This window comes from Cyprinus carpio, chromosome A8, assembly GCF_018340385.1.
Source record: "Cyprinus carpio isolate SPL01 chromosome A8, ASM1834038v1, whole genome shotgun sequence".
Lineage (NCBI taxonomy): Eukaryota > Metazoa > Chordata > Actinopteri > Cypriniformes > Cyprinidae > Cyprinus > Cyprinus carpio.
Window position 1 is genome coordinate 2,895,810 of NC_056579.1, and position 23,266 is coordinate 2,919,075.

The window sequence follows — 23,266 nt, forward strand, 5'->3', positions numbered from 1 at the left end:
AAACCTTGAACCTCTAACGCTTGCTCCTCAATTCTATTTCTATTCTATCTGCTTATTTTCTTTTTATTTTTTATATATAACAAATCTTGACCCTCTAACGCTTGCACCTCAATTCTATTTCAATTCTATCTACTTATTTTCTTTTATTTATTATATATAAAACAAATCTTGACCCTCTAACGCTTGCTCCTCAATTCTATTTCTATTCTATCTACTTATTTTCTTTTATTATATATAACAAATCTTGACCCTCTAAAGCTTACTCCTCAATTCTATTTCTATTTTATCTGCTTATTTTTTTACTTATTATATATAACAAATCTTGACCCTCTAATGCTTGCACCTCAATTCTATTTCTATTCTATCTACTTATTTTCTTTTATTATATATAACAAATCTTGACCCTCTAACGCTTGCTCCTCAATTCTATTTCAATTCTATCTACTTATTTTCTTTTACTTATTATATATTACAAGCCTTGATGCTTACTCCTCAATTCTATTTCTATTCTATCTGCTTGCTTTTTTATCTATTTTAAAACATTTGACCCTCTAACACTAGCACTTTCTATTCAATTTCTATTCTATCTACTTTTCCAAAAAAAAAAGGCTTGCTACATGTACTGCGTTAGGCTAAAAATATATTGTCTCTCTTTTGATTGGTTTGATTGCTTCTGTTGTCTTCATTTTTAAGTCACTTTGGATAAAAGCGTCTGCTAAATGACTAAATGTGAACATATATATTATGAAAACATACATCTTTATATACAATAATGTATAATCTTATGTTTTTCACAGAAAGACTAGGAATATTTGTTAAAGTAAATGGGGGGTCTTTCAACAACAGTGCAAAATCTATGCAGAAGTGATCATGTGACTCAAACGCTCGTCTGCTGTCCTCAGGATGTATCATCAGGCCACGGTGATGGCGCTGCTGTCCCGTCTGTGGCGTGTGCGTAAGCGTGCTCAGCAGACCGTGAAGAAACTCCTGTCCTCGCTGGGCGGCTCCAGCCTGGCCCACGGCCTTCTGGGAGAACTGCGTGTCGTCATCAACAAACACAAGGTGAGGGAGTGACAAGGAATTGGACGCCTGCTTCACACTGATGTGTTCAGAATTTGCTCATTTTTCTGTCTCTTGAATCAGATTCTGCCGTCAGATGTGGTTTATACGGAGACGGGTGAGCTTACAGAGGTCGGCCGCTCTTACATCGCCCCGCGGATCCTGCTGGACGCTCTGAGCGTGATCTGCTCGGTGGCGGCTCAGTGGAACGACCCGGCGGAGACTGAGAAACTGGCCCTGGATATGCTCATCGTAACCCATCATCCGTCCATCGGTCCGTATCTCTTGATGGCGTCCGTGCAGGAGTATTCCAGTAGCTGTTGCTGAATCCTGTGTTAATCGGGCTCTTTCTCTTTCAGTGGCCGTCAGGTCTGAGATGTGGCCTTCTCTGCTGTCCACGATGAAGCTGGACGCTGCTGAATTCATCGACAAACACCTGGAGATGATCCTGCCTCGCCTGTTAGAAGCCAACACAGACAATCAGGTCTGACCGGCTTCGTTTAATAGTCCAACTCTGTTGTTTTAGCTCTGTAAATATATATCGTTATACACAACTGCAACAATATGAGCAATGGACAGTTCACAGTTCACTCAAAAATTAACGTTTAGGATTTAATTTAGTTATTATTTACATTTTTTCATGCACATCAAACCACCGTAAAAGCTCATACTTTTGAGCTTTCATGTTTAATTAAATATTATATTGATTTAATAGTAATTATATTGATTAACTAAAATTAAAATACATTATTTAAATTAAATGCAATACTGTAAATATTTTAAATGCACAGTATATCCGTATTTTTAGCTAAGCAGAATCTTACATTTTTCTGTTCTGGTTAACGATCAGTATTTTTTGATAACTGTTTATGATATATCTATGGAAGCTTGATTCCACCATGGGGTTCAAAATAAAAAAGGTAATTGTGACTTTTTATCTCACAATTCAGACTTTTTTTCCCTCACAATTGTGAGTTATTTCTCAAAATTATGATAACGTCTGAATTGTGAGATATAAAGCCAGAATCGCAAGATATAAACTCAAATTCTGAGAAAAAAAAGTCTGAAATGTGAAATATAAATGCAGAATTGCAACATGAAAATTCAGAATTGCAAGATATTAATATAGATTTGTAATATATAAATGCAAAATTGCAAGTACATCTCACAGTTCTTGCTTGTTTTCTCTGCATTCAGGTTTATATCCCACAATTCTGAGTTTGTCTGCAATTCTGACCTTTTGTTTTTTTTCTAAAACCTCAATTTTATAACCTGTAACTCTGAATTTACATCTCACAATACTGTCTCTCTTTCTCTTATAGAAAAAATCTAATTTGTGAGGGTGTCACGGTTTCCTTTTTTAGCTTTTATTGCATGATGGGAACAAAAAAACAGAATTTTTTACTAATATAAACTGATAATTCTGAGAAAAACTTCAGTCAGATTCTGTTCATACCTTACAATACCTTCATACCTTCACCTTTTTTTTTCTCAGGATTGTGAGGAAAAATCGGAATTGTGTGATAAAGAGTTGCAATTACCTTTTTTAGGGATGCACCAAAGTGAAAATTCTGGATGCACTCGAAACTGAAAATGCTTTTTAATAACTATTTATTATTTTATGAAATAATATAAATAATTTTTTAAGACTTTTTAATTTAACTCAATAATTTTAATGGTACTGCATTTAGAAAAATAACAAGCCAATAAAAAAAAAAAAAAACTTTTATTGAAAGTAAAACTGATATAATTGGACAGAAAATATATTCATATTAAACATCAATATATTATTTTTATTCAGCTATATGCATCAGAATCAGATTGAACAGATTTTTTTTTTTTTTTTTTTTAATTATACAAATAATGGATAGTCCAGTTATCATCAGAGCATGTGAGCAGAGCCGTACTTCAGCATGTTACAGCACAGTAGCACTACTGCAAACAGGAACAAGTGTACTACATCAGAAAAAAATGAAAATGCCATTTTCGGCAGCTGAAATGTCAATGCATGCCTAACCTTTTTCCATTTTGTGTTACCTTTTTAAATGTGATCATTTAAACTTACCAGCTTGTATTGTTGGATTTGTGGTTGACCTTGTGTCTCTCTCTCGCCGCAGGCCGTTCAGAATGCTGTCGGTTCTCTGTCGCTCCTGTCTCCCACCAGACTGCTGCCGCGTGTCATGGATCACGTGACCCAGCGCTTGTCCAATCCGGCGCTGAGGCAGGTGACCCGTCAGGAGTATGCCATCATGCAAACGCCGGAGGGAGAACTTTACGACAAGAGCATCATTATGAGGTAAAGCCAGCTGAAGCAGATTGAGATGAAGGAATGAGAATCACATCGTTGTAAACGTTGTTGTCTTGCTTTTGGCAGCGCTCAGCAGGAGAGCACAAAGAAAGGCAACATTAAAAGAGAGAATAAGGCGTATTCCTTCAAAGAGCAGATCATTGAACTGGAGCTTCAAGAGGTGAGAGAGAAATACAGCAGATGATCCGTTCAAATTGTTTACTATTGGGTCATTCCGTGTCAAATCAGCCAGATTTCAGAAACCTCCCCGGCTCAAATTTGAGATTTTGCTAATATTTGGTGAAAAGATGAACATGTATAGTGATGAAAGCCAAATTATTAAATCCCATGGATGAATATTTATTGAGTATTCCACTGTTTTGTAGAGACTGAGAGCCAAATTACAGGGGGGTAAAAAAGACTTCAGTCTTATTTTTACACAGAGATTGTTAGTAAACTTTATCCATCTTTGTTGCATTATTTATGTGTCAATGGTGACCATTCAAAAATGGGGAAGGAACTCTTTTCTAGTTTTTTCTCTAAAGTTTGCATGCCTGTACCTCAGGAAGTATTAAAGATATCTCAGTGCCCTTTTAGATAATGGTCTTGACAAACTCCATAGTAATAGTCATAGTAGAAAATTGTAATAGTAATGAAAGAGTATAAATATTTCAGCAATTTTTGTGCATCTTGCAATTCTGTATAATTTCTACATATAAAAGTGTCTTAATAATAATAATAGTTTGTTTATGATGATGAAAAACTACAATTAAATTATAAATATATTAAAGATATTTAATAACTAAGATATATTAAAATATATAATAAACATTTTATGTAATTCTAACATGTATTTTTTTATATATAAATGTTTTATATATAAAATATGCAGTGATAATTGAATCTAAATTTTACATATTTTTTCTGTTAGATTTATTGTATATTATTATTATTATTATTATTATTATTAAGCATATATATGTATGTGTGTATGTTTTATTTTTATTGTTATATAATTAATAATAATAATATACAATAATTAGAATATAAAATATATATTGGTACATTTTTATAGTCAATTATAATATTTATAAATTAGTAAAATTAAATGTGGTAGAATTAAAGATTTTAAATAATAGATTAAATACCTGTGTATGTGTGTGTGTGTGTGTGTGTGTGTGTTGTGTATATATATATATGGTGTGTGTGTGTGTGTGTATATAATATATATGTCTCTCTATATGTTATATATATATATTAGGGGCTGATCAAATGATTAATCACGATTAATCACATCCAAAACTAAAATGGTTTGTTTTACATAATATATGTGTGTTATACTGTGTATATTTATTATGTATAGTTTTTAAATACACACACATGGCATGTGTATATGCAATATTAAGAAGAATTTGTTTATGATTTTTATATATTAAATATATAGTTATATATAATATAAAATATAAGAATATAAATCTATAAATGTATATTCATGTGTAAATATTTTCTCAATATATGAATTTATTTTTGTGTCAGGTGTATTTTATATATACATAATACATAAAATAAACCCTGTAGGGGGAACATACATATATTATGTAAACAAAACTTTTATTTTGGATCTGATTAATCGTGATTAATCATTTGACAGCCCTAATATATATATATTCATTTGTATTTTATTTATTTATTTTTCAATAAGAAATTAAAAGCCTGTAGTTTAAATGTCAAAACTTTTGGCAGTCAGATCAAAATGCATTACAATTCTGGGCTGATATTTAATCTAGTTCATCAGTCACACTGGAAATAAAACAAGTACATTGCATTGTGGGATACAGCTTGTGTTGCAGTGTGTTCAGTTTCATACTGCACATCTGATTGAGCTCCCCCTTGTGTTTCTTTTGTAGGAGATCAAGAAGAAGAAAGGCGTCAAAGAGGAGCTCCAGCTGACCAGCAAGCAGAAGGAGATGATGCAGAGTCAGCTGGAGAAAGAGTCTGGCATCCGCAAGCGTTTGCAGGAGGTGAGAGGTCATAAGGTACCAGAGGTCACCTGAGACACAGCCGTCACTGTAAACAAACCACTGAGCCGCGTCTCTGTCTCTCTTGTTCTCTCTCAGCTGGATGTGGAGCTGCAGTGTGCGGTCAGTCTGCTGAAGGCGGCTCTGGCCCGTCGTCCTCCTCTGATCTGGATGCATCTGCCTGGAGTCCTGCAGGCTGTTCTGCCTCTCCTTCAGTCTCCTCTGGCTGCTCCCTGCCTCAAACAGGTCTTCCTGCACATTGGCGTCACTCTCATGCCTAAAGAACTGCACAACCTGGGTATGCTTTCCTTTTCCTGTTTGTTTATAATGTTGTTTACTGTTATTAAATGTCTTCATTTGTTTTTAGAGTCCTTGTTTTCCCAAATTAATTAAGCTTTTTTTTATGCAAATGCATGTTAAATGCTGCCCATATGTTTTTGCATATCAATAACAGATATTGTATTTTTGGTTTAGTGTGTGATTGTGGCTCAAGTGAATATACATTTGTGTAATATGATATAGGCTCAAGTGAATATACATTTGTGTATATAAATTAAAGTTAAATTTTATATTTTTTTTTGTGTTAATAAAATAAAATTTAAAAAGTTTATCTCATTTGTTTATATATTAATTTAATTTTTAAAGTTATTAAATTAAATATATAATATATCTTTCAACAGCTAAAATAATTGACATTTCTAAAAATAAAAATCTATTTTTGTCAAAAAAAAAAACAATTTCATGTTAAAACACAAAATTGACATTTATAAATGAATATTCATTTTTAAATAAAACAAAATAAAATAAAATAGTATTATTTCAACAGAAAATTGACATTTATAAATGAATATTCATTTTTAAATAAAACAAAATAAAATAAAATAGTATTATTTCAACAGCTAAAATAGTAAAATGTATTATTATTATTTTTTTTTGTCAAAATGAAGTAACAATGCATTATTTCATCAATTAAGTTAATTTCCATTTCAAAAATGAATATTCATTTGTGTAAATAAAACAAAATAAAATATATTTAGCAGCTAAAATATTTGGCTTTTTTTTAAAGATATGGATTTGTGTAAAAATAAATTAATCAACATTATTTCATCTGCTAAATAAATAAAGTGAATATGCATTTGTGTAAATAATAAAATTAAATAATAAAATTTTAAAAATCATTTAATCAGCTATAAATCTCCTCATAAAATTTCTATATAATGATTTTTAAATGCCTAATACAGCAGTAATGGGCTACTGGAAAAATCATCAAAGTGTTTACGTTCTTTAAATGTCTTCACTTTTCTTTTAGTTTCTTTGTTTCACACATAAATGATTCATGTAAGTTAGTTTTAAAGCAAATGCATGCTTAAAGCTGCCTGAGATCATTTTTGCATGTGTGAATAACAGTTGTCATACCTTTGGTTTCATGTGTTTTAAATATCTGTGTTTTTCTCGGTTTATTTAGCTGTTCTCGTGGGTCATGTGACCTTGCGTCAGCTGAAGCCAGAGTGTGATTTGGATCCTGCATGGGCTCAAGAAGATCTGAACACAGCGACACAACGAACCATCTCACTGCTACACACAAACACAGCACCTCAGAGAGACGGCAAGACCGGTGAATAACACACACCCACATGTGGGACATTAATCATAGCTAAATTACAACTATGGCAAGCCGTTTTAACATTTAATCTAGAAATCAAACTAGTATCTGTTTTCATGCTTCTAGTACTTCCATTAGGTACTAGTACTTTTTCATCAACTACAAGTGCTTATTCTTCAGCTACTAGTAAAGTTTTAAAAGATACTAGTACTTATCCATTAGATACTAGTTCTTATTTATAAGATACTGGTACTCATTCATTAGATAATTGTACTTATTTATTACTTGTGATATAGATACTACTACTTATTATTTGATATTAGTACTTATTCATTAGATACTAGTACTTATTATTTTAGTAGTGACTGTCATTCAGAAATCAACTATTCAGTTCTTACTAGTATGCATCCCAATAGTGACTAGTATATACTAGTAGTTATTCATTAGGCACTAGTACTTATTTTTAAGATAAATACTAGTACCTATTATTAAATAGTAATATTTATTCATTAGATTTCAATAGATGCAACTATTTATTACTAGTTCTTTTTCATTAGCTACTCATCCTTATTGATAATCTCATAGTAATTATTCAGTACACATTTTAATAGTAAGATTTTTTTAATTGAACTGCAGTAGCCATTCTAACTAGTCATAATATAAGACAAGTAAAAAAAGCAGTTGTGGCTAGGATAATAAGATTTGTTACTAGTAACAATTACGTAAGATACTTGTCTAATAAAACAAAGTACTACTAATAAAATATTAGTGCCTAATGAATTACTACTAGTATCTATTAAATATGTACTAGTATCTAATGAGAAGTAGTAGAATTTGATAAATAAATACTAGTATCTAATGAATACGTACTAGTAAAATTTAAAAAGATACTAGTCACAATTGGAATACATACTGGTCAAAACTGTATAGCTGATATCTGAATGACAAATCCCCATAGACTACAATGAAACCAACAATAGAGTAGTCACTAGTCGCTATTGAAATAGTACTAGTATGTAATAAATAAGAAATAGTATCTAAAGAATAAGTACTTGTAACTAGTAGAAGCATTAGCTCTTAATAGAATTGATACTAGTAGCTAAAAAAATAGGTACTAGTAGCATTAAAATCGATGCTAGTACGTATTAAGCATTAAATGTTGAAACAGCATGCCATATGACAACAGGTTTTGTTGCAAGAAAATGGACTCCATAGGTCAAAAAGCATTGAAGACATGTAGTTTGAAGGTCTTCTGTAACGGCGTCTCTTTGATTTAAAGACTCATTAGAGGGGTGTTTGTGTCTGAATTGCAGGATCAGGTGCATTTGTCCTGTCAGCGCCGGCATTCTCCTTCTGTTTCCCGCTGCTGCAGGCGGTGTTGAGTCAAAGCAGCGGATCCTCAGAGGAGACCGAGCTCATGATGATCCGTGCACTACAGGTCATCAACACACACGCGCAGCTACGGGCCAAATCCAACGACACGCTTGCAGACAAGGTACGGTTGGGTTTTCAGCTAGTTGTTTTGTTATCAATGTGTGTTTTTGATTTATTGATCTGCCAGATTTGATTAGTTATTGATGATGAGGAATAAATTGATGTTTATAAAGGCATGTAAATGTTATAATTTAATTTTATGTATATATAATTAAATAATTATATATAATAGTAATGAATGAGTATATGATTGAATATTTATATATAATTTTCTTTTGTGACTTGTAGTGAATGAAGGAATTAGTAAATAACTGACCACAATTAGGTGCTCCAGGGATATTATGATATTAATCAGAATTTAGTTGGTTTGTGTTATGTCATGTCACTTCGGATATATAAAATAAATAATTAAAGAATATTCAGGTATAACTTATATAATATTTTTATATTATAGAATATAAAAAAGTAAAAAAAAAATAATTATAAAAATTATGTTCAGGTGTAAAAATAAATGTAGTAAAAATAAATGACAAATTCAGTGATACAAATATACAGTTTTATATTTAACTAAATATATAGGATTATTGAAATGTAAAATTCTATTCAGGTTTAATTTTTTTTTTTAATTTAATACTTTAAAAATTTTGGAAAAATATTTAATGATATCTTTACAAGCAAATAACATAAATTAAAAACTGAAGTTATTATTTTGAAATTATTAAAATTATATTCAGATATGAAAATGTAATGAATTAAAAAAAATCCAATAATAAAATATTCAGTTATGTCTATCTAAAAAAATATACCATTTAAGTAATAATTGAAAGTATTAAAATTATTCAAGTTTAAATTGAAAATTCAAATTTAATTTATTTTAGTTTATATTTTATATTAATATGTATTTAAATTTTAATTTGATTATATTAATTTTTATATTAAATTTAAAATGATTAAAATTGACATTTATATTAAAAAAAAAACACTAATTAAAATGTAGCTTTATCTTATTGAAATTATAATATATTAAATGTAGTTTTGTATGTATGAATGATGGCTGTTTGTTTTTGTTTTTTTTTTTTTTTTGTGAAAGGACGGGAGATGGTTGCTGAGTCCGGTTTGGTATGCTGCTTGACCAAAGTGATCGGCACGTCCACCCCTCGTCTTCAGGTAGAGACTCGCATCCAGATCAGCGCTCAGATGCACACACTGTTTGAGGAGATGTAGTGATGGAGTGTGTGTGTGTGTGTGTGTGTTGTAGGTGCTGGCCTCAGGCTGTCTGACGGCTCTGTGTGCCAGCGCTGGAGGGCAGGAGGGATGTGCGCTCGCCGAACAGCCTGAGATTGACGCTCTGCTAGAGGCTTTACTGTCATCATGCTTCTCTGTCAGAGACGCTGCGCTCAGGGTCAGTGCCTTTCTCTTTCTTACGCGTATGGCATTTTATTTATTATATATTTTTTAATCATTTTATTTAGAGCTTGTCTTGTTGGGTCTGCTCTTGTTGGGTATGGTGTTGGCGTTACCCACCGACAGCGCTGACGCCAACGGTCTGAAGATGCTGAGGAGACTGTGGGTGGCTAAATTTGATGTGGAGGAGGAGGGCAGAGCTCTGGCGGAGAAGTGAGTCATGCACATTTTCACACAAACAGCTTCTGGTGCAGGTCCTGATGGGAGTTTGGTTGGTGCTAAAGTTGCTTTCCAAACTCAGACACGCAGCAGAAAACAACACAAGTTTTTGAAAACGTGGATCTGATAAATGGTTCATCATGTGGACTCCTGTGTGGTTGTGAATGTGAACTTCTGTTAATCTATCATTTTTATAGCAAACTTTTCTCATAATGTTTCTCATTTGTGTCAGTAAAATAATACGTTATTATACCAAGTAAAAGCGTGGGCATTTCTAAAGTGAATATACATTTGTCTTAGTTTCAACAGCTAAAGTAATTGAGATTTTTTTTTAACTGAATGTGTATTTGTGTCAAAATAAAATTAAATAAAATTCAATTGTAAAGTGAAAATGTGTTTTTGTAAAAAAAATAAATAAATAAATAATAATAAATTAAAAAATAAATAAAATAAAAATACATTTTCACCTGCTAAAATATGTATATTTCTAAATTGAATATGCATTTATGTAAATAAAGTAATATTATTTCACTAGCTAAAAAAATGGTCATTTTTAAAGAGAGTATGGATTTTTGTAAATAATGAAAATAAAATATATTCTTTTACCAGCAAAAATAATTGTCATTTTAAAGTGAAAATGCATGTGTCAAAATAAAATGAAATTAAAATACATTATTTGACCTTTTAAAATTATGGATATTTCTAAAGTGAATGTGCGTTTGTGTAAATTAAATAACAAAAATAAGACGTATTGTTACCCCAGCTAAAATAATTGAAATTTGGAAGGTGAACATGGAATTGTTGAAATAAAATAAAATGATCAAATTAATAAAAAAAAAAAAAAAATATATATATATATATATATATATATTATATATATATATATATATATATATATAATATATATATATATATTTTTATATATATTTATATATATATATATATATATATATATATATATATATATTTGTTGATATATATATATATATATATACACACACACACAAACATATATATATATATAATTTTTTTATTTTTATTTTTTTTATTAATTTGATCATTTTATTTTATTTCGACAAATCCATGTTCACGTTACAAATTTCAATTGTGTGTGTGTATATATATATATATATATATATATAATTTTAACAGCTAAAATTTACATTTATAAAGTGAATATGCATGTCAAAATACAATAAAATAAAAATATATGATTTCACCTGCTAAAATAATTGATAATTATGTATTTGTATAAATAAAAGAACTGGATGTTATAGTTGATATGTTGTGCAGTGGTGAGTCTTGCTCATGCAGTGCGTCTCGTCTCATCTCAGACTCTGGCAGGCTCTGTGTCTGGATCTGGTCCCTGAACTCTGTGCGCTCCTGATTGAAGACGTGATCCACCACGAGGAGGCGGTGCGTTCGGCGGGGGCCGAGGCTCTGTCCAGCGCCGTCAGCCAGTACCGCGAGCAGTCAGCCACCGTCCTGACCCAGCTCACTGAGCTCTACCATCAGAAACTCTACGTGAGTCTCACTCCCCACATCAGTCTGTCATCACGACTGCAGCCTCCCAGAGAGAGACGACTGAGTTTAATCTGTGACATTAATGCCGTTGTGTTAACTGTCATAAATTATTCAGCCGGTCATTTTTAATTCATTGCCTTACTGTTTAAAATTGAATGGCCGTCCTTGTGAAGGCGAGTCGTTGTGGATTGTGGTTTGCGTGAGTGAATGGGACGGCTTTGATTTATGTCTGTGTGTTCAGAGACCTCCCCCGGTTCTGGACGCTCTGGGACGCGTCATTTCTGAATCTCCTCCTGACCAATGGGAGGCCAGGTGAGAGAACGCTTCCCATGATTCCAGGAGTTATTATAGAAACTAAAGTTACGTAGAAAGTTTCTGTATTTTTTAATTGCGTTTTATGTTTTTGAGTTTTTTTCATTTTTAGTTTTCATTCATTCATTCATTCATTCATTTATGTCTTTGGGCATCATCTTTGGCAATGTCAGAGTTAATAATAATAATAATAATAGTTTAGAAAATGTCTCATTTTTAGTTTTCTGTTTTTGATTTCTGTCTCTGTTTTTTGTTGTCGTTTTTTTATTTAATTTTTTTTGTTTTTTTTTTTTATTTTTTTTTTGTTATTTTTTTGGACGACTGTTGTGGCAATGTCAGAGTTAAAAATAATAGTTATTTAGAAAATTTCTCATTTTTAGTTTTCTGTTTTTGATTTCAGTCAGTTTTTTGTTGTTTTTTTATTTCATTTATAGTTTTTATTTATTCATTTATTTATTAATTTATGGTATCATTGGACAACATCTGTGGCAATGTCAGAGTTGTTATAAAAAGTATAGTTACTTGGAAAACTTCTCTATTGTATTTAGCTTTTTGTTTTTGGTTTCATTGTAGTCTTAATTTTTAGTTTTTATTTAATTATTCATTTTTGATGTCTTTGGACGGCATCTGTGGAAATGTCAGAGTTATAAAATTATCTCTGTTTAGAAAATTTGTCTTTTTTTTGTGATTTCAATTTAATTTTAATATATTTATAATGTATTTGGACAACATCAGGGTTATTACAAAAAATATAGTTATTTCTTTTTTATTTTTTAGTTTAGTTTAATTTTTAGTTTTTTAGTTATGATTATTTATGATCTTTTGTCAGAAAGATTAAATGTCAGAATTATTAAAAAGTTATATTATAAAATTGTTTTTATTTTGTGTTTTTTATTCTAGTTTTTTTTTTTATTTATTTTTTTTTTTTTTATTGAACATAACTACTTTTTAGTTTTTATTAAGTTTCAGCTGGCTGATAGTTTTTATTTTTACCCTTAAATTATTGAACTATTATAACAAGAAAAAGTTTGCTTGTTTATCTGATCGTGGCATGAGTTTGAACGATCAGTTTCCTCCAGGGACAGAGCTTGTGAGTGATGTGTTTCCTGTCTGCAGGTGTGGCATCGCTCTGGCGCTCAACAAACTGGCTGAGTTCCTGGATGAGAGTCAGGTGACGCCCCTCTTCCTGTTCTTTGTGCCAGACGCTCTGAACGACAGACACGTGGAGGTGCGGCGCTGCATGCTGGACGCGGCGCTGTCTGCACTCAACACACACGGCAAGGTGCTCCATCCAGCCCAAACTATTAAACACATGTGTTATCTGAAATCAAGCTGGAGCAAAAATTACAAATAAATATTAGGTGGAAAACTTAAAATGAAAATTAGAAATTGGAATTTTGAAGTTTGAGATTTTAGGTTTAAGATTTATAATTGATAAATGTAAAACTGAACTAAAACTGAAATAAGAAGAATTTAAATCTAAATAGTAATATAAAAAGGTGGGGGGGGGGGGTACATAACAGAATTACTAAAAATAAAAAAAAACACATTTCACCAGATAATAAAACTGACATTTCTAAAGTGAATATGCATTCTTGCAAAATAATAGAAAATTAAAATACAATATTTTGCCTTCTAAAATAATTAACATTCCTAAAGTGAATATGCATTTTTATAAATGAAATAAAAATATTATATTTCACCAGGTAATGCACATTTACAAAAAATAATGCACAAGTGAATATGCATTTACAAAAAAATTAATTAATACTAAAATAGGTGATAAACTTGAACTAAATGGTAATTAGAAACTGAAATTTGAAAGTTTAAACTGAAGCACTAAAATTACTAACTGAATAACAAAAACTGAACTAAAACTAAGTGAATTAAAAAGAAATGAAACCTAAATAGTAATATTAAAAAGAATAAATAAAGCAAAAACATTCAACTAAAAATTAAAAACAATAAAAGCTCATTTAAAATATTAAATAAAATTATAATGGTGTATAAATAATACTAAACATGACTTGGTTTTTGTCTCTCAGGATAGTGTGAACTCGCTGCTGCCCGTGTTTGAGGAGTTTCTGAAGAACGCGCCGCAGGATGCTAACTATGACTCGGTGCGGCAGAGCGTGGTCATCCTCATGGGCTCACTGGCCAAACATCTGGACAAGAGCGACCCTAAAGTCAAACCCATCGTGGCCAAGCTGATCACAGCCCTGTCCACTCCCTCACAGCAGGTCAGCTCCTTCTGTGTGTCTGCTGATATTAACATCCATCCAGTATGAGTTTTTCCCTATTTTTTTATTTTAATTTAGTTTTAGTATTTTAAAACCTTTTTTTTTTTTTTTTTTGGTCATCTTACTTTAATGATTAACCTTCAGCTGACTTACTGACAGTTGAATAAAGCTTTGATTAGTTCTGGTGGTACTTATGAACTGGGTAATGAATTATTTATTAACTGAGATTTAATCGTTTTTGAATTATTACATGATTTTAAAACAAATATACAGATATAACTGATATATTATTTATCATTTACAAAATGTAACATGTTCACATCAGTTCTGAGATGTACTTCTGATCACTACCAACTAGAAACAAACATTTCATAGGGCCCCAATATTGTAAAACAAAATAATAAATGAACTTATTTTTATGAATTCATTTGATAAAACTTTTATTTGTTAAACTTTAAAAAAAATAAATGAAATTGTTTTTATGAATTAATTTGATACAATTTTTATTTGTTAAACTTTAAAAAAATAAATGAAATTGTTTTTATGAATTTGATAAAAATTTTATTTTTGTTAAATGAAATTGTTTTTATGAATTAATTTGAGAAAATTTTTATTTTTGTTAAACTTTAAAAAAATAAATGAAATTGTTTTTATGAATTAATTTGATAAAATTTTTATTTGTTAAACTTTAAAAAAATAAATGAAATTGTTTTTATGAATTAATTTGATAAAATTTTTATTTTTGTTAAACTTAAAAAAAAATAAATGAAATTGTTTTTATGAATTTATTTGATAAAATTTTTATTTTTGTTAAACTTTAAAAAAAATAAATGAAATTGTTTTTATCAGACATGCTTTTTTGATTATAAATATTAAATTTAACCATTAAAACAAAAAGGATTTCAGAGGTTAGGTTAGTTGTGGTCAGTTTACTCCTGGTATTAACGAGCTTGTCTCTGGCCGTCCTCAGGTCCAGGAGTCGGTGGCCAGCTGTCTTCCTCCTCTGGTTCCTGCTATAAAGGAGGACGCCGGCGGGATGGTGCGGAAGCTCCTGCAGCTCCTGCTGGAGAGCGACAAATACGCCGAGAGGAAGGGAGCCGCGTACGGACTGGCCGGGCTGGTCAAAGGCCTGGGGATCCTGTCTCTCAAACAGCAGGAGATCATGAGCACTCTGACCGACGCCATCCAGGACAAGAAGAACTCCAGACGCAGAGAGGGTGAGCAGAGCTGAAAACTGATAGCCAACTAATGAGATCCCTTTCAGTTTAGTGGGCTTTATTGGCATGCCAAATAATATATGCAAAACAATAAATATTTTTTTAATATATGTGACCCTGGAGCACAAAAGCGGTCTTAAGTCTCTGGGGTATATTTGTAGCAATAGCCAAAAATACATTGTATGGGTCAAAATTATAGATTTTTCATAAATATATCAAAGCTTCATTTTTGATTAGTAATATGCATTGCTAAGAACTTCATTTAGACAACTTTAAAGATGATTTTCTCAGTATTTAGATTTTTTTGCACCCTCAGATTCCAGATATTGAAATACTTGACAAATATTGTCCTTCTAACAAACCATACATCAATGCAAAGATTATTTATTCAGCTTTCAGATGATGTATAAATCTCAGTTTCAAAAAATAGACCCTTATGACTGGTTTTGTGGTCCAGGGTCATATATGTATATGTAATTTATCTAATAATTAAAAAATATTTTCTTTCTTTCTCAGACATGGCCAGCTAGATCAGTAAACTCAGTTTTTAAAAATAGTTTAGCCAGCTAGATCAGTAAACTCAGCTAAAATTAAAATGTCAGTGTTTAATAATCATAAGAAAATAAGAAAATAAAATAAAATTAAAACAGAACAAAGACACACTAGACTAAAACTAAACTCAAATCAAAACAACAATGCATATGAAGTGAGCAAGTGATGATAAATTTAATCAAGATGCACGATAACAAAATAACGAAAAATAAATTCAACCTCTTTTGAGCCGGGGCATGAGTTGTGGTGCTCATGTGGGTGAAGCGGGTTCGAGTCTAGCTTGTGCGCCGCTCCTGTTCCCTACTTTTTTCCCAATAATTCTGTCTTTCTATTTGTGTTTTTGTTTTGGTTGATGAGGGTTAGTGAATAAAAAATGCAGAGTGAAGAAAGAAAAATGCAAATTTAAGAATGATGAATAATGAATGCAGAGTGAAGAAAGAAAAATGCAAATTTAAGAAAGAAAAAACATGCAAGGATGTTAAAATTACTTTTAAGAGCCTGTTTGCTATTTGAGATGTGTTGGTAACATGCTGGGGAAGTTGTTTGAGCCATACGTGGTTCACGTCCTTCCTCACCTGCTGCTCTGTTTTGGTGATGGGAACCAGTACGTCAGAGAGGTACAAACACTTTTTGTTTTATACTTTATACTTTTTTGCGCACATCATAACCAGATGGTCATTTTCTATAACCCTAACCTAACCAGCCACAGTATTTAAATTCATCCTGTTGCACAGGGTGGCCCCGCCCACAGTGAAATCTCATTGGTCCAAAATCCTGCATTGCCATACATTACATACTTTAAACATCAGACATGTTTTGACTGGCTGTGATGAATGCATCTGTCTTTTGAGATGTTGCATGATGGTTTGCTGTGTGTCAGGCGGCGGATGACTGCGCTAAGGCTGTGATGAGGAATCTGAGCGCTCACGGCGTGAAGCTGGTGCTGCCGTCTCTGCTGATGGCTCTGGAGGAGGAGTCCTGGAGAACCAAAGCAGGTCCGCTTTGGGATGCAAAATAGTTTTTTGTAGGGCTGCACGATTATGACAAAAATCATAATTGTCGATTATTCCCTTTAAATTGTAATTGCGATTATTAATTATGATTATCACAATTTACATTGAATGATGTTTATGCCATTGTTTGATGCAACTGCATGCCATATTTTTATATGAAATAAGCTCAAAACACTCTAACTGAAAAACTTTCAGTGCTTTTCTGTAGTATTAAGCATCAAATGTCAAATACACTTCAGATTGGTTTCTTCTTTAATTTATAAAAAAGTAAAAATATGAATGGTATCATAATGTTATACTAAAACAATGGAAAAACCCTTAATATAACTTGTAGAAAGAAAAAAACGCATCATAAGCATGCAGAATAACATAAGTGGACTTTGAACGATTTATTTGCAATTTGAATTTTTAATTATTTTGTCGTCATTAATTGTTGTTTTTGTTTTTAGATTTGATTTGTTTAATTGTGGAGCTATTTTTTTTTTTGTTTGTATTGTGTAGGGGTTTTTTTTTGCTGAAGGTGTGATTACTGTTTTATGTTTTCATTACTGTTTTTTTGTTTTGTTTTAATTACTGTTTTTTTTTTTTTTTTTTAATTACTGTTTTTTTATTATAGTATATTTTATTTAAATTATAATTATTTTTTTTAATTATACATTTCACATGGTAATGCCAAACAGTTCAGTTATTTATTTTTTATTATATTAGCATATATATATATATATATATTTAAATTATTATTATTGTTCAATTATTTATTTTTATTATATTATATATTTATTTAAATTATTATTGTATTATTGTATATTTTAGTATATTTTATTTTAATTAATTATTATATTTATAGTTTTTTGTAATTATTATTTAATATAATTATATTTATTATTATTATTGTCTCACATGAAAATGCATAGCATTGTTTAATTTATTATTTGTAGTATTTTTGTTTTAATTTATTGATTTTATTTTTTACATATTATATTTTGCATGATTTATTATTTTCCATTCTAATGTTTTTTGTTTTAATTGATTATGATTTTTTTTATTAGTCATGATCACTGTTTCACATGGTAATGCAGATCATTATTTTATTATTTTTGTATTTTTATTACATTATTATTTTAATTATTGTTTGTATTTTATTTTTATAATATTTTTAATTATGTGTGTGTGTGTGTGTGTGTGTGTGTGTATATATATATATATATCTATATATATATATATATATAGATATATAGATATATATATTATATTATATATGATATTCTATATATATATATATATAATTATAGTTTTGTTATAAGATTTTTTTATTAATCATTATCGGTCATTTGTAATGCTCTTTCTGCTGTGTCTGTAGGGTCAGTGGAGTTGTTGGGTGCGATGGCGTACTGCGCTCCTAAGCAGCTGTCCTCATGTCTGCCGAACATCGTTCCCAAACTGACGGAGGTTTTGACCGACTCTCACGTGAAGGTGCAGAAGGCCGGTCAGCAAGCGCTCCGACAGATCGGCTCCGTCATCCGCAACCCTGAGATCCTGGGTATGCAGTATTAATGCTTAAATGCTTTTTTGATTGAGTGGGAGGTGTGGCACAGTGGGGCTTTAATGGAAGCGTGAAAGGTTTGAACCATACATACTCAGTTACTGAACTGACTTTGTGAATTTGGCAGCGATCACCCCCATCCTGCTGGACGCTCTGACCGATCCGTCTCATAGGACGCATCACTGCCTGCAAACGCTGCTGGACACAAAGTTTGTGCACTTCATCGACGCTCCGTCTCTGGCTCTGATCATGCCCATCGTCCAGAGAGCGTTTCAGGACCGTTCCACCGACACACGCAAGATGGCCGCGCAGATCATCGGAAACATGTACTCACTCACCGACCAGAAGGTAGGAAGGATACTGACGTAATTACAACCGTGCTGTTCTATGTCCTAAATATTGTGCGCTATAACAGGTTGATAACTTCTGGTTCCTTTTTCCACCTAAGCTGGTGTTATGAAGTTCAAATGACATTTTTATAAACAAATGTAACAGTAAAGTGACAGTAAAGACACAATAAATCAAAATAAATGCTGTTCTTTTAAACCTTCCATTCGGAGACACTGAAGACTGGAGTAATGATGCTGAAAATTCAGTTGTGCATCACAGAAATAAATTATATTTTAACAACATATTCACATAGAAAACAGCTATTTTAAATTGTAATAATATTTACAAATTTTACTGTTTTTATTATACTTTTGTTTTAAAAAACGCAGCCTTGGTGAGTATTAGCTTCTTTCTAAAACATTAAAAAAACAAAATACAATTTTATTTTTTATCATTATTTATTCAGCGATTCGTCCAGTTGTTGATATTATATTATATCATATATAAATAATATTTCACAGTATTACTAATTGCTAATATTTCACAATATTTCACAAAACTATTACTATTTTAATGTATTGTTTACCAAATAATGTGTCTTAAGCATCCATATACAGCCTGCAGTCAAGGAAGAATTGTTCATTTTAATTATCTTTGTAAAATGTTTTTAGAATAAATATACTAGAAGAAATTGTTGCGCTTCAAATAAGTAAAATCTTTTTGCTTCAGGTGCGTAGAGTCAAAAAAGTCAATGCAAACAAACAGAAAAATATTACTAGGACAAAAAAAGTTTTTATAAAAGCTGTAAGCCACTTTAGGCATTTTTGACCGTAATTTTAGATGAGATCACCTCTTAAACGTGGAAAATCTCTGTAACCGAAAGTGGCTCCTTGTTTTAATATGGTTTTATGTGTTGTATTTGTTTGCAGGATCTGTCTCCGTATCTGCCCAGCGTGGTTCCAGGACTCAAAGCGTCTCTGTTGGACCCTGTGCCTGAGGTAATATCAGCCGCACTGATCCGTGGGAGCTCTCGAAGCCAGCAGGCATTAACTGTGTTATACATGTCTGTCCATCAGGTGCGGACCGTGTCTGCTAAGGCTCTGGGTGCTATGGTGAAGGGAATGGGCGAGTCCTGCTTCGACGATCTGCTGCCGTGGCTCATGGAGACGCTGGCGTCGGAGCAGAGCTCTGTGGACCGATCCGGTGCCGCTCAAGGTGAGAGAACCTTTACTGCACCATTAGAGGGCAGCAGAGAGCTGCAGCACACTCCTATTACACCTCCATACGTGTTTGTCCTTCTACTTTACTGTATTAATGTTGTGCTTTATTCCTCTTTATCTCCGTCTCTCAGGTCTGGCTGAGGTGATGGCAGCGTTAGGTGTGGAGAAGCTGGATAAACTGATGCCAGACGTGGTTCAGACGGCCAGTAAGGTGGACATCGCCTCTCACGTCAGAGACGGATACATCATGATGTTCATCTACCTCCCTCTGACCTTCGGGGAAAAATTCACCCCGTATGTGGGTCCCATCATTCCCTGCATCCTCAAGGTAAGACTGCATGACTGAATGTATTTAAATCATTTCACATTGGTTATCTTTCTCCTGCATTTTCAAATTCAAGAATATGAGCTCGAGAAGTTTAATGTAAACTGTTGAATTGTGAATTAAGTATTTATTTTTTTTTTTTTATTTTATTTTTTATTGGATGTGTATTTTTTTTTAAATTTTATAATTTTTTTAATTTTTGGGGGTTTATTTTCTTAATAATAAATTATTATTAAACAACAAAAATATTAAGAAAATAATTTTTTTATTAAAATATTTAACAACAAAAATATTAAGAAAATAATTTTTTTATTAAAATATATTTTTTATTAAAATATATTTATTATTAAATATTTATTTTAATATTAAGAGGCTGTTTACTTAACATTCTAGAAAATAAAAATTAAGATTTATTTTCTTAATAATAAATTATTATTAAACAACAAAAATATTTGTTTTCTTCAAGTAATGTTAAGAAATGTATTTCGTTATAATAAATTATTATTAATATTAATTATAAATTACTCATAAGAATATGAGCTCGAAAAGTTTGAAAGTTTGAGTTAGAAAAATAAATTTATGAGAATCTGTAAGAAAATGTTTACTTTCTAAATATTTAAGAAAATAAATGTTGAAAATTTTTTTCTTAATAATAAATGATTAAACAAATGATTATTTCTTTTAATTATTATTAAACAAATTAATAAATTAATGTAAATTATGATAAATAATAAGAAAATAAATTGTTTATTTGCACAATCTTTATTTGAGAGAAGGAATTAAGACTGGAGTAATGATGCTGAAAATTTAGTTGCGCATCACAGAAATAAATTATATTTTAACAACATATTCACATAGAAAACAACTATTTTAAATTGTAATAATATTTACAAATTTTACTGTTTTTATTACACTTTTGTTTTAAAAAATGCAGCCTTGGTGAGTATTAGCTTCTTTCTAAAACATTAAAAAAACAAAATAATTTTTTTTTTTTTGTCATTATATATTCAGCGATTCGTCCAGTTGTTGATATTATATTATAGAAGGAATATTTATTTATATTATAGATGGGATTTTTTTTAGAAAATATTTATTTTGTTAGTTTAATTTTATTTTTTTTTTTTCAGTGATTTTTCTGTTTATTGTTCAATGATAGATCAATTTAAAATTGAGTAATTTTATATATATATATAAACAGAGATGGTCTGTTAGATTGAGTAAGATTGATGATTGTGTGTGTGTTCAGGCTCTGGCCGATGAGAACGAGTACGTGCGAGACACGGCCCTGCGTGCGGGCCAGCGCATCATCAGCATGTACGCCGAGACGGCCATCGCTCTGCTGCTGCCAGAGCTGGAGCAGGGCCTGTTTGACAACCTCTGGAGGATCAGGTACCTCACGTCGGGCCTTCCATCACTTCAGAGACGTTGTCATAGTGATGGATGCTGATGCGGAGTGTTTGTGTTTTCTTTTAGATTCAGCTCGGTGCAGTTGCTAGGCGACCTGCTGTTCCATATCTCCGGGGTAACGGGAAAGATGACAACAGAGACGGCATCCGAGGATGACAATTTTGGCACGACCCAGTCGAATAAGGTAACAGACCACAGGGCTTGTACATTCAGGACAGGGTCTGACGGCTGAGCTTTCAGTAGAAGAGTAAACTACATCCCTCACTTCCTGTTGTGCTTTTGTTCTAGGAAAGTTTGAGTGTAAATGTTGTGTTTTTAATAAATTTCCCCAGGCCATTATTGGAGCACTGGGCCCGGAGAGACGTAACCGTGTGCTTTCTGGGCTCTACATGGGCCGCTCAGACACACAGCTGGTGGTGAGACAGGCGTCTCTTCACGTGTGGAAGATCGTGGTGTCGAACACGCCGCGAACGCTACGAGAAATCCTGCCCACTCTCTTCACTCTGCTGCTGGGCTTCCTGGCCTCCACCTGCCCAGACAAGAGAACGGTACAGCCAACAGCCAACTACAGTCCCTTTTGATTTTTGTGGCCTTCAAAAGATGCATTTTAGATTTTTGTAAATTTGTTTCTATTTTAGCAGCTACATCAGAATTGTAGTAGGAGTTTTATGTCGGTTGGAAAGCAGTGTGTATTTAGTATCATAATAATTGTGCTCTAATGTCTTATTATGATTTATTATTTTTACATGTTTATTATTTATTCTTTATTATTTTAATAATTTTTTTTTTTTTACTAGATTTTGAGGAATAAAATACAGTAATGACGTTGAATATCAAGAAGCTCAACCTAAACCGCTGAATTGTTAAAACTGTTTAAACAGTTTAATATCAACATGAAATCAAAATTATCTAACACTCTAATTTCTAAATAAAATTATCATTGTTTAAATTTAAGAAAACAAATATTAAGAAAACTTTTTAAATTATGAATTAAGTAAATATTTGTTAATTTTAATATTGAGAAAACATCTACTTAATATTTAAGAAATAGTTTTTGTAATAGCACATTATTATAGTAATTACTATTAAATTAATGTTTATTTTCTTCATATTTCAGAAAATGTTAAGAAATGGATTTTCTTAATAAATTGAGAAAACATTTAATAATAATAATAATAAATTTTATTTATAATGCACCTTATGTTTATTTTAATATTAAGAAAATGTTAACTTTGTTAATAAATATTTTTTTATAAATTATAATTAATATTAAAAAAAAAATTCTTAAATTAGTGTTTGTTAATTTTAATATTAAGAAAATGTCTACTTAATATTTACGAAAATAATTTTTGTAATGGCATATTATTATTATTATAGAAATTAATTTATTTTCTTAATATTTACTTGAGAAAACTAAGACATTTTCTTAATACATTGAGAAAATATTTATATAAATATTAAGAAAATGTTTACGTTGTTAATATTTAAGAAAAATAATAGATTGTAATCATATTTAAAATAATGTTTGTTTATTTAAATACTTAATATTGTCACAATAA

The 23,266-nt window shown here is 31.1% G+C and overlaps 1 protein-coding gene across 1 annotated transcript in view; it reads left to right on the forward strand.

Annotated features, from left to right (window-relative positions):
• Nucleotides 1-23,266, forward strand: part of gcn1 (GCN1 activator of EIF2AK4) — a 48,791-nt gene that overhangs the window by 12,893 nt on the left and 12,632 nt on the right. The window contains 28 exon segments of the mRNA XM_042761615.1: nucleotides 903-1,062; nucleotides 1,144-1,333; nucleotides 1,419-1,543; nucleotides 3,177-3,355; nucleotides 3,434-3,527; nucleotides 5,254-5,367; nucleotides 5,464-5,662; nucleotides 6,830-6,979; nucleotides 8,281-8,472; nucleotides 9,492-9,568; nucleotides 9,660-9,803; nucleotides 9,876-10,018; nucleotides 11,359-11,548; nucleotides 11,790-11,860; nucleotides 12,977-13,142; nucleotides 13,906-14,100; nucleotides 15,071-15,317; nucleotides 15,697-15,721; nucleotides 16,384-16,486; nucleotides 16,750-16,864; nucleotides 18,243-18,422; nucleotides 18,553-18,773; nucleotides 19,685-19,753; nucleotides 19,832-19,970; nucleotides 20,107-20,303; nucleotides 21,547-21,689; nucleotides 21,774-21,891; nucleotides 22,040-22,255. Of these exon segments, the coding sequence (XP_042617549.1) occupies nucleotides 903-1,062; nucleotides 1,144-1,333; nucleotides 1,419-1,543; nucleotides 3,177-3,355; nucleotides 3,434-3,527; nucleotides 5,254-5,367; nucleotides 5,464-5,662; nucleotides 6,830-6,979; nucleotides 8,281-8,472; nucleotides 9,492-9,568; nucleotides 9,660-9,803; nucleotides 9,876-10,018; nucleotides 11,359-11,548; nucleotides 11,790-11,860; nucleotides 12,977-13,142; nucleotides 13,906-14,100; nucleotides 15,071-15,317; nucleotides 15,697-15,721; nucleotides 16,384-16,486; nucleotides 16,750-16,864; nucleotides 18,243-18,422; nucleotides 18,553-18,773; nucleotides 19,685-19,753; nucleotides 19,832-19,970; nucleotides 20,107-20,303; nucleotides 21,547-21,689; nucleotides 21,774-21,891; nucleotides 22,040-22,255 (4,162 nt within the window).